Source organism: Crotalus tigris, unplaced genomic scaffold (assembly GCF_016545835.1).
Source record: "Crotalus tigris isolate CLP2741 ecotype Arizona unplaced genomic scaffold, ASM1654583v1 scf7180000024338.4412243, whole genome shotgun sequence".
NCBI lineage: Eukaryota > Metazoa > Chordata > Lepidosauria > Squamata > Viperidae > Crotalus > Crotalus tigris.
Window position 1 is genome coordinate 1,259,668 of NW_024100508.1, and position 11,857 is coordinate 1,271,524.

The 11,857-nt window shown below is 42.4% G+C and overlaps 1 protein-coding gene across 1 annotated transcript; it reads right to left on the minus strand.

Annotated features, from left to right (window-relative positions):
* Positions 1-1,149: 1,149 nt before the first annotated feature.
* CTU1 (cytosolic thiouridylase subunit 1) lies at positions 1,150-6,001 on the minus strand. The gene is made up of 2 exons (XM_039325574.1): positions 5,429-6,001; positions 1,150-4,037 (listed from the first exon to the last, which is right to left on the minus strand). The coding sequence occupies exons 1-2, from the start codon at positions 5,931-5,933 to the stop codon at positions 3,481-3,483; spliced, it is 1,062 nt and encodes a 353-aa protein (XP_039181508.1). The 5' UTR covers positions 5,934-6,001; the 3' UTR covers positions 1,150-3,480.
* Between the last annotated feature and the right edge of the window lie 5,856 nt (positions 6,002-11,857).

Here is an 11,857-nt window from a genome sequence, read left to right on the forward strand (position 1 = left end):
TCCATTCCCATATTTTTATTCTGAATCCAGGACACCGCCCAACCAATCCCCTCTCTACCTTCTGATTCACTAGGTGCTTGCTTTACACCCAGGCCTTGTACTATTGGTTCAATGAGAAGGGTTTGATAGAACAGGACAATTGAAAGCTTTAGGATAGTGAATATAGAGGTATTCATTCCTTTGTTAACTATGCACTTTGAACTGTAGCAATTGGCATTACATTAAATTTCCCTTGTTGATTTGCTTGCCATGTTATCATGGAACAGTTCCTGAACACAGTGTTGTTCCTGACCTCCACAGGAAAGCATGCTGTAGCTAACATTGGTACAGGTGTATGTCAGTCATTTTATTGTAGTCTCAGACCAATGCAGGAAATGTAGTAGTAAGTGATCTGTAAACACCTACAAAATGGTCTAGCTCAGTGGTTCTCAACCTTTTTAATGCCGCGACCCCCAACCGGTCGTAAGTCAAGGACTACTCAACCGGTCGTAAGTCGAGGATTACTCAACTGGTGCAGCACTGTTTGCAGAATGGGACTTTTGGCGGGCTCAGCAGGGCAGAGACAGCCTGGACAATTCCTATTGGCTTTTGAATTAGACTCTATTCAAGAGAGTCTATTCTATTGGCTTTCAAAAGCCAATAGAATAAAAGGGAGTAGCACAGCTAAGGAAAAGGGGGAAAAAAATGATGGACTGCGTTGTTTGGCGACCCCCGTGAAATGGTCGTTCGACCCCAAATGTGGTCCCGACCCACAGGTTGAGAACCACTGGTCTAGCTGAAGAAACCATTAAAATAAAAAAATAAAACCAAATTAAAATGCATCTATGAAATAGCCTGACTTGGACCCATAAGTGTATAGTAATCCAATCTATGCCTGGCTATAAGTGGAATAATACCTAAAATTACATAAAATGTGATAGCTACAGTTACATAATATATAATAGGAACTTGAGCTGTCAAGACCCGGTGGATTTTACACACTGCTGTGTAAAATCTGTATGTGCTGTAATAATGGTAGCCATATAAACTTTATTGCAGTCCTTGGCCAGTGTATATATTTATACATGTATATAAACATTCTACATACAAAAAAGTAGCAATTTAAAGAGTTTAAAAGAAGAAAAGGAAATGAATAGGAAATTTAAAATGTCAGGGAAACGCAATTTTATTAGATGATGCTTATTGCTTCATTCTTGTAGCAGAAAGACAAAATACGGCTACATTATGGGTGAGAGTGGTCTTTTCTGCTAAAAGTGTTTACATTTTTTACCCTCAGACTTCCTTCTCACTTTTAAAAATGATGGATGAGCTTTTGTATGCGTATGTTATATTTATGGATGTTTGCTATATTTAAAATTAACAAATTTGTGAAATTTTCAATCATGTAAAAATAAATATGCACAGTATTAAATCCACTAGATCAGGGATGTTAAATCTTGGCAATTTTAAGACTTGTGGACTTCAACATGCTGGCTGGGAAATTCTGGGAGTCCACAAGTCTTAAAAGTTGTCAAGGCTGGATACTCCTTTACTAGATATTAGTGTAAATAAAATATTGTTCGTGGGAAAAAACAGTTTTTAACAAATGAAAAATAATGAGAAGTGACATTGTTTTAAATGTCCCCAAATATCTTCAATATCTGGCAAATAATTTTGATTTTGCAAACTTCTCAAATGGTCTTGGGGAATCCCCAGATGTCCTCAAACCATAGTCATGGTAGGTTCCCATGGTTGTCTCTTCCTAGGAGTTCCTTTATGAGGGGCTGAAGGTTCAAGTAGAATGATAGTACAACAGGATGTAATACTAAATGGTAGTTCATCTCTAAGGAGAATCTGGGCATAGGCTGAGGGTGAGAAATTAAGGTATCTAATGGTCAGGAGGACAAACCTCGTTCAAATGTCTACAAAAGGAGCAACAAATACCTTTTCTGTGGTTTTCACTACTTCACAATCATGGCGACACAGCCTGTCAGATATGGCTACTGTTTAACAACTGCCATCCAAAATTGCAAATGGGAGAATTGTGACACTGAGCAAGCGATGGCTGGGTATTTCTAGCTGTGCAAGATAGCCAGTAGCGTGGTGGCTGAAAAGGGAGATGCAACAAATTTGGAACAATTTATATTCAAAGCAATTTTTTAAGGAAGCCAAAAAAAATTCTGCTATTTTAAAGACCACACAGCAGTTTGAACCTTGATAAGGACAACTCCATTTGCCAAAGAGCAGTAGAAACATACATGTAACAAAATCCTAAATTTCAGTGTCAGCCAAACATTTCTTGACAATGCTTGTCTTCTTTCAAACAAAATAGGCTGACCTGAAACTGACCTCAGAAGGATGGTGACTCCTACATGAATCATCTATCCCTGGTGGAAATTATTCTACAAAAAAAAACTAGACATAAAGAATTATGAGCTACCTTTCAAATTTCACTTTCAAGTTACCCTCTGGGGGGACTCAAATGCTGAAGGTGCAGAGGACTCAATGGGTTTTTGTTGTGTTGTTCATTTTATTGATTGCATTTTTATAATAATCAAGGACCAAAATAAAGTTCTATTATTTGTCATGGTTTATTTATTTCATATTTCTAAGTCGCCCACTTTCCTCAGAGATTTGCTCAACAAATCATAGCTGAGCCAACAACTATGGTTTTAGTTTAGCTCAGCGGCTCCCAACCTTTTCTATACCCCACACCCCTAGAACACTTCTGACATATTCTTGCATCCCTTACAAAAGTTTGAAATAACGGCAATGAATTATGCATATACACTATAATTTTGAAAATCCAAGTTTTTGCACCCCTTGGAATATCGTCTCACACACCTCCGGTTGGGAACCCCTGGTTTAACTCAACTGATGAGCCTGGTTACTGTTGACTTTCTAGATCACTCAGAAAGTTGAACCACCTGGAGAGCTGATCTGTGAAGATAGGAAGAATAAAAAGGCAAGGCAACAATGGTCATCTGCCGCCCCAACCTTGAGCTCCTTTCTGTGAAGGATGGTCTCATTCTTCTGCAACTAGAGGCCACCCTTAACCTTGTGGCTGCAACCACCATTTTGGGAACAGCAGCAATGCACAGAAAGCAACCTCTATCACAACCTCCTCCCTCCAAATGTGCGGGCCGTCTCCACAACTCCCAGCCAACAGTAGCAAAGGCTGAATGAGGAGGAAGGGGCCTGAAGCCCAACACACCAAAGAGGCAAGAACGGCACAGAATGTGGTTCCTGCCCTTATAGTGCAAACACACTGATAGTAACCAGCACCACAGCTGGGAATCCAATGATTTTTGCAATATTACTGCCAAAGAACCATCACCCTTGCCCATGCTGCTGGGACTTGTGGTCCAGCAACTGGGATGGGGGTGAGTTGCTTCCCAACTGCCTGATCTATGCAATTCATTCTTAAGAATCTTTTTTTTTTTAAATCCCATCCCACCTCAGCAAACCTGACCAGGAAATGTAGGCATAAAAAAGGGGCATTCAGAAGTCTATTGTCCTTCCAATTCGATTTGCTTTCCTTGAGTTCTCCTCCATTTCTAAACCAGCCTCTGGCTTTTCCCCCTCCAACAAAGCCTTCTGCAGGCGGTTGGTTTTGCCAATGGCCAGCTTAGGGAGTCCACGGTTGAGCCCCTCCAGCAGTACACAAGCTTTGCAAAGGGGCTGGCTGGAGAAGTAGCCGCACCGCCGGCAGGTGCCCTGGATGGGCAAGCGAATGTCCTTGCGGACAGCCAGACGCTCCCCCGAGTGCACCAGGTCAGCCACTGAGCTGGGTCGGATAGCTTCCAGGTCTTTTAGCAGGGCACGGACATGGCCCCGGTAGGCATTGGGGGCGTACACGCACTCGGTGCTGAAGTAGTCTAAGCCTTGGAAGTAGGCATAAAGCACGATCTCTTTTTCGCAAGCGTGCTTCAGTGGCTTGCAGCGAGGCAGGGTTCCCTCGCCACCCGTCAGGATTTCGGCACAGCGCTGAAGCCGGCCAACGTCACCCCGCAGGAAATTCATCAAGATTGTCTCAGCCACGTCATCCGCATTATGGCCTAGGAAGCAAAGAGAAGTGCGACAGGGTGGATGAAATGGACCAATGGGCTTTGAGTTTTCTTTTACAGCTGGAACCTCAACCCTCTTCCTCAGAAACTGCCAGAAAGTGGGTCTGGTTTACTAGCAAATCTTTGACTGATCAATAATACACATGGAAACAGTAATTTTAGCAACTCAAAGACTTTTAGAAGATTTTCAAAATTACAGTGCAACATTGAGAAAGAAGGAACTCCAAGTCTTTTAATAAGCAAGCTCGGTTTGGTTTTGAAGCTGAAAATAAAGAAAATAAAAATCCTGACTCTACATGTGCTCAGCATCATACTTTGTTCACTGAGATACAATTGGCCAGGTTCACAAATTCCTCAGCTATACATCAGGGTGCATTCGCACAACATGCTCAATCCAAACCAGACTAGATACTTTACTACAGTATTTCTCAACCTCAGCTATTCTAAGGTGGGTGGACTTCAACTCCCAAAATTCCCCAGCCAGCAGGCCTGCTAGGGAATTCTGGGAGTTGAAATCCACACATCTTAAAATTGCTGAGCTTAAGAAACACTGCCCTATTACTCAATGTGATGTCTGTACTTATCCATAATGCTAACAAAGTTAATTTCCCCATTATTCCAAAAGCTTTAGGACATGACTAAGTTTTAAAGGAGTTAATCTTATAATTACAAACAACATACTAATCCCCATTTGTTTAACATGATTTATTTAATAAATCATAAATGGCTGGCCTCACACAATGGAGTAAACCCAAAGTAAACTCAAACCACAATATGGTTAGCACATTGTCCAAACCCAGTATTACCATCTACTAACTGAAGCAACCCGGTGCCTTCCAGATGTTCTGAATACAGCTCCCACAATCCCTGCCACTGGCCATTTTAGCTGCAGCTTATGGAGGTTGAAGCCTGAAACATATGCACATATTGCAATCTCTTACTTGGGAGCAGTAAAACCGATAGGACTTAGTTCTGTTGAAAAGTAAGCAGAAACTCAAAACGGGTTGAACATTGGCACCCTTTCCTAAAATCTCGGTGGCCTTTCCAATAACCAGATAGGTGGAGTCCTTGATCATTTGCTTACAGACATTTCATTACCCAACTAGGTAACAAGATCAGTGCGCCTAGTAGTTCAATAATGAAACTGCTGCAAGTAAATTACAGCACTTAAAGAGCACGAAGGACCCCACAATTCAACATATGAGTTACATCTATTCTATTCTATTGAATCAAACAGATAATAATTTATGAATTGCATCGTCCGATTGGTGCGCGGGCTGGTCTTCCCCCCCCCCCCCCCACGGCGTTCTGCACAGGCTCCAAAACATACTGATTTCTACAGGCGTTTCGTACCACCCCGTCCCCGGGCGCAGCCCTTTTACCTGTGGCGATCTTGTCTGCCCCTAACAAGACGGCGCCCCGGTCCAGCGCCTGCCTCCGGAAGACGCCGCAGAAGGTGCAATTGTTCCTGGAGCCGGTGTGCTGGACGATGCGGTCCATGCTCCAGCCGTAGAGCTCCCGGTAGGAGACCACGTGCAGGGGCAGGCCCAGGCGGCCCCGGTTGCGCTGGACGGCGGCTAGCGAGTCGTCCCGGTAGCCCGCGATGCCCTCGTCCACGGAGAGCAGCAACAGGCGCAGACCGTAGCTGTGGCGCTCGTTCAGCAGGCGCAGCACGTGCGCCAGCACCGTGGAATCCTTTCCGCCCGACGCCCCGATGGCCACTGTCTCGCCCGGCTGGAAAAGCCGCGCCGTCACGATGGTGTCGTGCACCTCCGCCTCGAAGGCGGCCGCGAAGCAGCTTCGGCACAGCGCTTGGCCGGTCTTGGGGCGTCGCAGTGCAGCGCGCTGAGTCCCGCAACTCCCGCAAAACACGGGCGCCGGCGGCATCCCGCGAACTGGGAGAATGGCTCGGGCCGCCCCAGCTGGTGACGCCCGCGAGACAGGAAGGACTACGATTCCCGGCATGCTCTCCTTTGCTCGGTGCCCTTCGTTTCGCGGCACCCGAGCTGCGCGGCGCTCAGCGCTGAGTTCCACACGCCGCACAGCGTTAAGTGGCTGAATTGATGCGCTGCCCCAGTTGTTGCGGTTCGTGTACCATGGTTGGGAACCGGCTTTGTGGCTGGCAAGCCGTGTCGCTGTAGGGTGTTTTTTTTTTTTTTTTATAAACCAGGGATAAATCGATCGGGGTTTAGTGGAATGGTAAACCGAACACTACCTACCTCCTAGGAACCGCTGATCCATTAGAGGAAGTTAATTAAAGTGCAGTTCGAGGAGTAAAGTTAATATAAGAACCAGTTTGGTATAGCAGCTAAAGGCATCAGGCTATAAACCAGGAGGCTGTGAGTTCTAAAGCTGCCTTAGGCATAAAGCCAGCTGGGTAACTTTGGACCAGGCACCCTGTCTCAGTCCTAGGAAGAGGAAAAGAGCAAACCACTTCGGAAACAAGTCTGAAAACTGCAGTCAGTCACCAGGAGTCAATATTAATTTGAAGGCACCCATATACAGACTTAATGAAGCCCAGGCTGTGTCCTTCTCCTTCAGGACACATTTAAATACTTCTTCCTTTATTAGATTTTAAAAGGTTGTCCCACTCTGAAAAGCCCCTGGACAGCTTTTGTTATTGCTGTTGTTCAGTCACTGTGTCCAACTCTTCGTGACCCTGTGAACCATAGCACGCCAGGCCCGCCCTGCCCTCCACTGCCTCCCGGTGTTTGCCCAAATTCATGTTCATTGCATCGATGACACTATTTAATCATCTTATCCTCTGCTGTCCCATTCTCCTTTTGCCTTCGATCTTTCCCAGGATCTGTTCCAAGGAGGCCTTTCTTATTAGGTAGCCAAAGTATTTGAGCTACAGCTTCTGTACCTGTCCTTTCAAAGAACAGTCAGGGGGGATCTTCTTTAGGACTGACTGCTTTGATCTACTTGCAGTCAAGAATCTCGAAAGCACTCTGAACGGTTTACAATATCTCATATACATCTGTAGCGGGGTTAGCCGAGAGGCTTTGTGGGAGCCTGGCAGGAAAGAGGGAAGCTCGGACAGCTGTGGCCGGTTGGGCGTGGATCGGACAGAAGGAGAGAAAAGGAAAAGGAGAAAAGCCGAAGAGGAGTTTGAGGGTTTTAGCTGATTCTGTCTCTCTAAAGGAGATGGAAGGAAAGCGAGAGAGAGTGGAGTTTTATTGCTTCTTTTGCAGGGGAAGGGGAAATCTTGAGTGGAGGAAAGAGAGAGTGTGGAGAGAGAGAAAGTGTGCTGGGGTGTTATATTCAGATTTTAACAATAAAGAAGGGGGGGAAGGGAAATTGTCATAGAGAAACCTGGGATTACGAGCATCAACAAAAGGAAAGGAGAAGCTGGTCGCTGTGGTTTCGGGGACTAGCGGCCATCCAAATTTTGCTTATTATCACCCATGTAAGTGTAGACACTGTGGGGAACTGCCTCTGTGGAGTGCCGACCGTCCCCGTTTGTGTTTCCCCACTGCTGCCTGGAGCCGGAGGATCTCCCCACCCCTTTTGTGTCCCAAATGGCTACTATAAACTACTGACTATTATTGCCACGACTGCCCGGGGCTGCTAAGTACCGTCAGGCACTGACTGCTGTGGTTGGGGGTTGGTCATCTTTGTTCCTGTGAATCCCTTGACCGCAAGAACCTGTCATTTCTTCACTCCTGCCAAAAGGACATTGCCAATGTTTGAGAACGTGACTGGGAGTGAGACCGAAGGGGGAGGTTAGGAAGGCCTGGGCTTTGGCGGCCCTTGAGGGGGTAACGCTACACATCATTTAAAAACATGGTTAGAAACATAATAAAAAGACAATATTAAAAGAGTTGACAGGAGCTCCATAAACAATAACCCCAGACCAGGAAACAATCTTAAAAGATTTCTGGAGCACATGGAGAATGATATTTCTGGCACTCTTTATTTTTTTTGAAAACTGCATCCTGAAAACAGCTCATTTAGCTACTTGTGGTGGCTTCTGCAGTAATTATGGTGCACAGTTATGACTTTTGTTCTTAAAAGCAAATAGTAAAATGCTTCTAATTTCCTCCCTAGTGATTTGTGGACTCTCATAGCACTGCTTAACTACAATATTGCTGTGATTTAACAGTAAGGAAGATAAGGATCATCACAAGGATAAGAGAGTCAGTTTGGTCTAGCAGTTAAGGCACCAGGCTAAAAGCTAGAAGACTGTGAGTTCTAGTCCCGCCTTAAGGATGAAAACTGGCTGTCAATTTCTTTCAGCCCAACTCACCTCGCAGGGTTGTTGTTGTGGGGGAAAATAGGATGAAGGAATATTAAGATATATTTGCCACCCTGAATTATTGGTAAAAATGAAGGCTGGATAAGTATAAATAAAATAAACTCAGTGATAACATTAGTTTCTGAACCTCAGCCAAAATCTCTTGCCCACCTAATGCTTCATTCGGATGAAGAATAAGACACTGCCACTAGGGGGCAGCCTCATCTTAAGCATCTTCTGGAACATGCACCACTTTTCAGAAGATACTAGTAGGTCCTCTTACCTTTCCTGAACGCTGAATGACTCTGATGATCCAACTACATATTGGGTGACACTGGGCAAGTTCCAGGGACCACTGTGACACTCTATGTTATGCTCTGTTTTGCACTTAACGACTTGCCCAGTCATGGTTAAGCTTTGCCTAACTTACAGAAATGCATTATGTAGGAAAGTTAGAAGGGCTCTCCTCCAAAAGCTGCTTCCTGTTATTTTTCCATCATTCTTTACCTGGGATGAAAAGAATTTAATTTCCTGTCTTCTCTGCAACGGCATTTCCGAAGAGGCCCAGAGAGAAAGTTTTTGATCAAATAACTTTTCTATTTTTTTCAAGTACTATGGTATTGGAAAAGGAGAGCTATAGATCAGAGCAAAGAGAATTTTTAAAATATAGTTTATTAAATTTCTGGAAAAGTTAAAATATAATAAAACAAGGAAACAGAATTAAGGAATAAATGGGAAAATACAAAGGGGTGAAGAAAAAAAGTAGAAAAAAGATAATTTCCAACTTTCTTCAATAGTTACCGATATAAAACAATATTTTGATTTAAAATTCAGTATTGTACAGTATTTCTATAATCATACAATTCTAATAATCAGTGTCGAGCAAAAAGTCCAAAAACGGTTTCCATGTAGAAACAAAGCTAGAGAGAATAATTAAAATAGTTAATTTCATTAAGATAGCAACTGTCAGAATCCAATTATATTTCATCTGTAGTTATCGACTATGGAAAACCCCATTTCTGCCCTCTCTGGAGTCTGTCGTAGATGAAGGGGAAGGGGTGGTGGTGAACAAAGGGGTTTTATGGCCCTCGCTTCCTTCGGTACAACTTCAAAGGAATTGAATGTGGATACCACCAAAAGACTAAAGCATAACAATGGGGCCATCAGCTTTCATCTACTCCTTTCTGAAGTCTCTCTTCCACCAGCAGTGAGGAAAAAGGGGGTGGAAATGTAACACCTGGGATTGTCGCTGGAAAGATAGTGGGGTGGGGTGTGGCTGCTGGGGACCCGTTAAAATCTTGAACCGTAGGCTTGGGCCCCCGGTCCTGTCTAGAACACCTGCAACCATTTTCTCTTAATAAAGAATGCCTGTTGGAAGAAATATTCCAAGAGTTCTGTCTTCTTAAGATGCAAACTGGGGTGGGTCCTTACAGGAACATTGCAACCTCAACTTTTTACTTTTACATACTAATATATACTAATCATTTCAACAAGTTTATCTAATCAGCAAAGACCAAAGTCAAGCTTCATTTTTTTTTCCATCTCAAGCACAAAGTCCCAGAAGCCGTTTCCAAGCAGAAATAGAATTGGATGTGTTCTTGTCTTTGGTTAAAGCAGTCAATTTAACCATCTCTGCTAATTCCATCAGTTTTTCATCCATTGTGGGAATTAAAATATCTTTTCATTTTTGTGCATAAAGCATTCTTGTTGCTGACAACATACAGATATGATATTACTTAACTAACACCCCCAGCATCCTCTGCCATTAGCCATATTTGCTTGGTGTTTCAGTTCAGGATAATCTGGTGGGCAATACATCCTTGTTGTTAAAACGTGACTATTTCTCTCTCTCTGATGTTCTGCAATAGTCAATATTGTACAGAAGGTGACACATGAACATATAGCCTTAAATATTTCCTGTTTTTCTTTTATCAATTTTAAAATTTAAAATGACAGGTGCTGCAAGTACTCTCCAAATTTGGCATAAGTCTATTAAGTGTTTGTACTGACCCTTAAGTAAAATAGAATTTGATTCTAATCTTTCCTTACATTGATTTCTTATTCCATTTCCTCTGGGTTTCTGGCCTGGGAAATATTTTCTCGTATTCTAACTTCAGGAGAGCTTTTCACCTCTTAACAATCTTTGTGCTTTAGATACTTCAGGAAAAGTCCCCATGGCTTTGACTCTAAATCAGGCATGTCATGTAACGTCACGCGACATATCGCGATTTTTTCCGCATTGCCAGCAATGGGATGGGCGCAGTTTTGGTGTGATGCATCCGGCCCATGGGCCGGCAGTTTGACATGCCTGCTTCTAAATGAAGGAAACAAACAAACAAAAAAAATGGTTTTCCAGAGCTTTCACAGAATTTGGGAAAGGATGCATTCTGGGGAATCTTAAAAAGGAAATCTATTTGCTCCTGGGAAAAAAGGGGGAGTAGTTATCTATGTTAAGCAAAACTTATCATCCTGTTTGGTAGAATCTGATCTTCAAGGGAGATATGTTATGATTGAAGTTGGTTTGTATGGTAAGAAAGTACTTATAGTGGGACTGTATGCACCAAACCAACAACAGGAACAATTTTACAGACTGTTACATCAAAAATTAACTTTGTTGGATTACAGATCTGTTATATTAATGGGAGACTGGAATGGTGTTTTAGATACACAAAGAGATAAAAAAGGATCCTCTATTTCTTTTAAACAGGCTAAACTACCTAAAGCTTTTTTTGATTTGAAAGAAGACTGGGAGCTGCGAGATTATTGGCATGAACATAACCTGGAGGAGAGAGATTTCACTTTCTTTTCGGATAGACATCAATCCTTTTCAAGAATTGATTTTTTTTTATTACGACGGATTTATATTTTAGGGTAAAGAATGTTAAATTTTTTCCCAGGACATTGACGGATCACAGTCCAGTTTGGATGGAATTGGTTGATGAAAAAGAGGAGAGGAGATCGTGGAAGATGAATGAAAATTTATTTAGAGAAGAAAAGAACGTTCAAAAGTTAAAGGAGCAATTAAAGGATTATTTTGTTTTAAATATGCATAAGGGAACTTCAATGTCAATGGTCTGGGATGCAGGTAAAGCCTACATGTGGGGGATTTTGATACAAATGAATAATGTTCATAGACAGAAGCAGATGCAGAAACGTAAGGAGTTGGAAGATGAGATTAAATTAAAAGAAAAAGCTTTGATTTTAAATCCTACAGATGAGAAGGTTAAGGAATCTATAAAATTGCTTAAATCACAATTTAATATGTTGATGGCTGATCAAACTGCAACTAATTTACTGTATATGAAACAAAACACATTTTGTAATGCTAATAAACCAGGGAGATGGTTGGCTTACCAATTGAGAAAGAAGCAGAGACAGAGAACTATAGATAAAATAAATTATAATGGTAAATTGGTATATCAGAAGGAGTTGATTAAGAAATCCTTTTTAGATTATTACCAAAAATTATATATGAGTACTAAAGTACAAGTTTCAGATATAGATAATTATTTAAATGAAGCTAACTTTCCTAAATTAACAGAAGATCAGAAACAAGAAATTAATGGTTTGATTA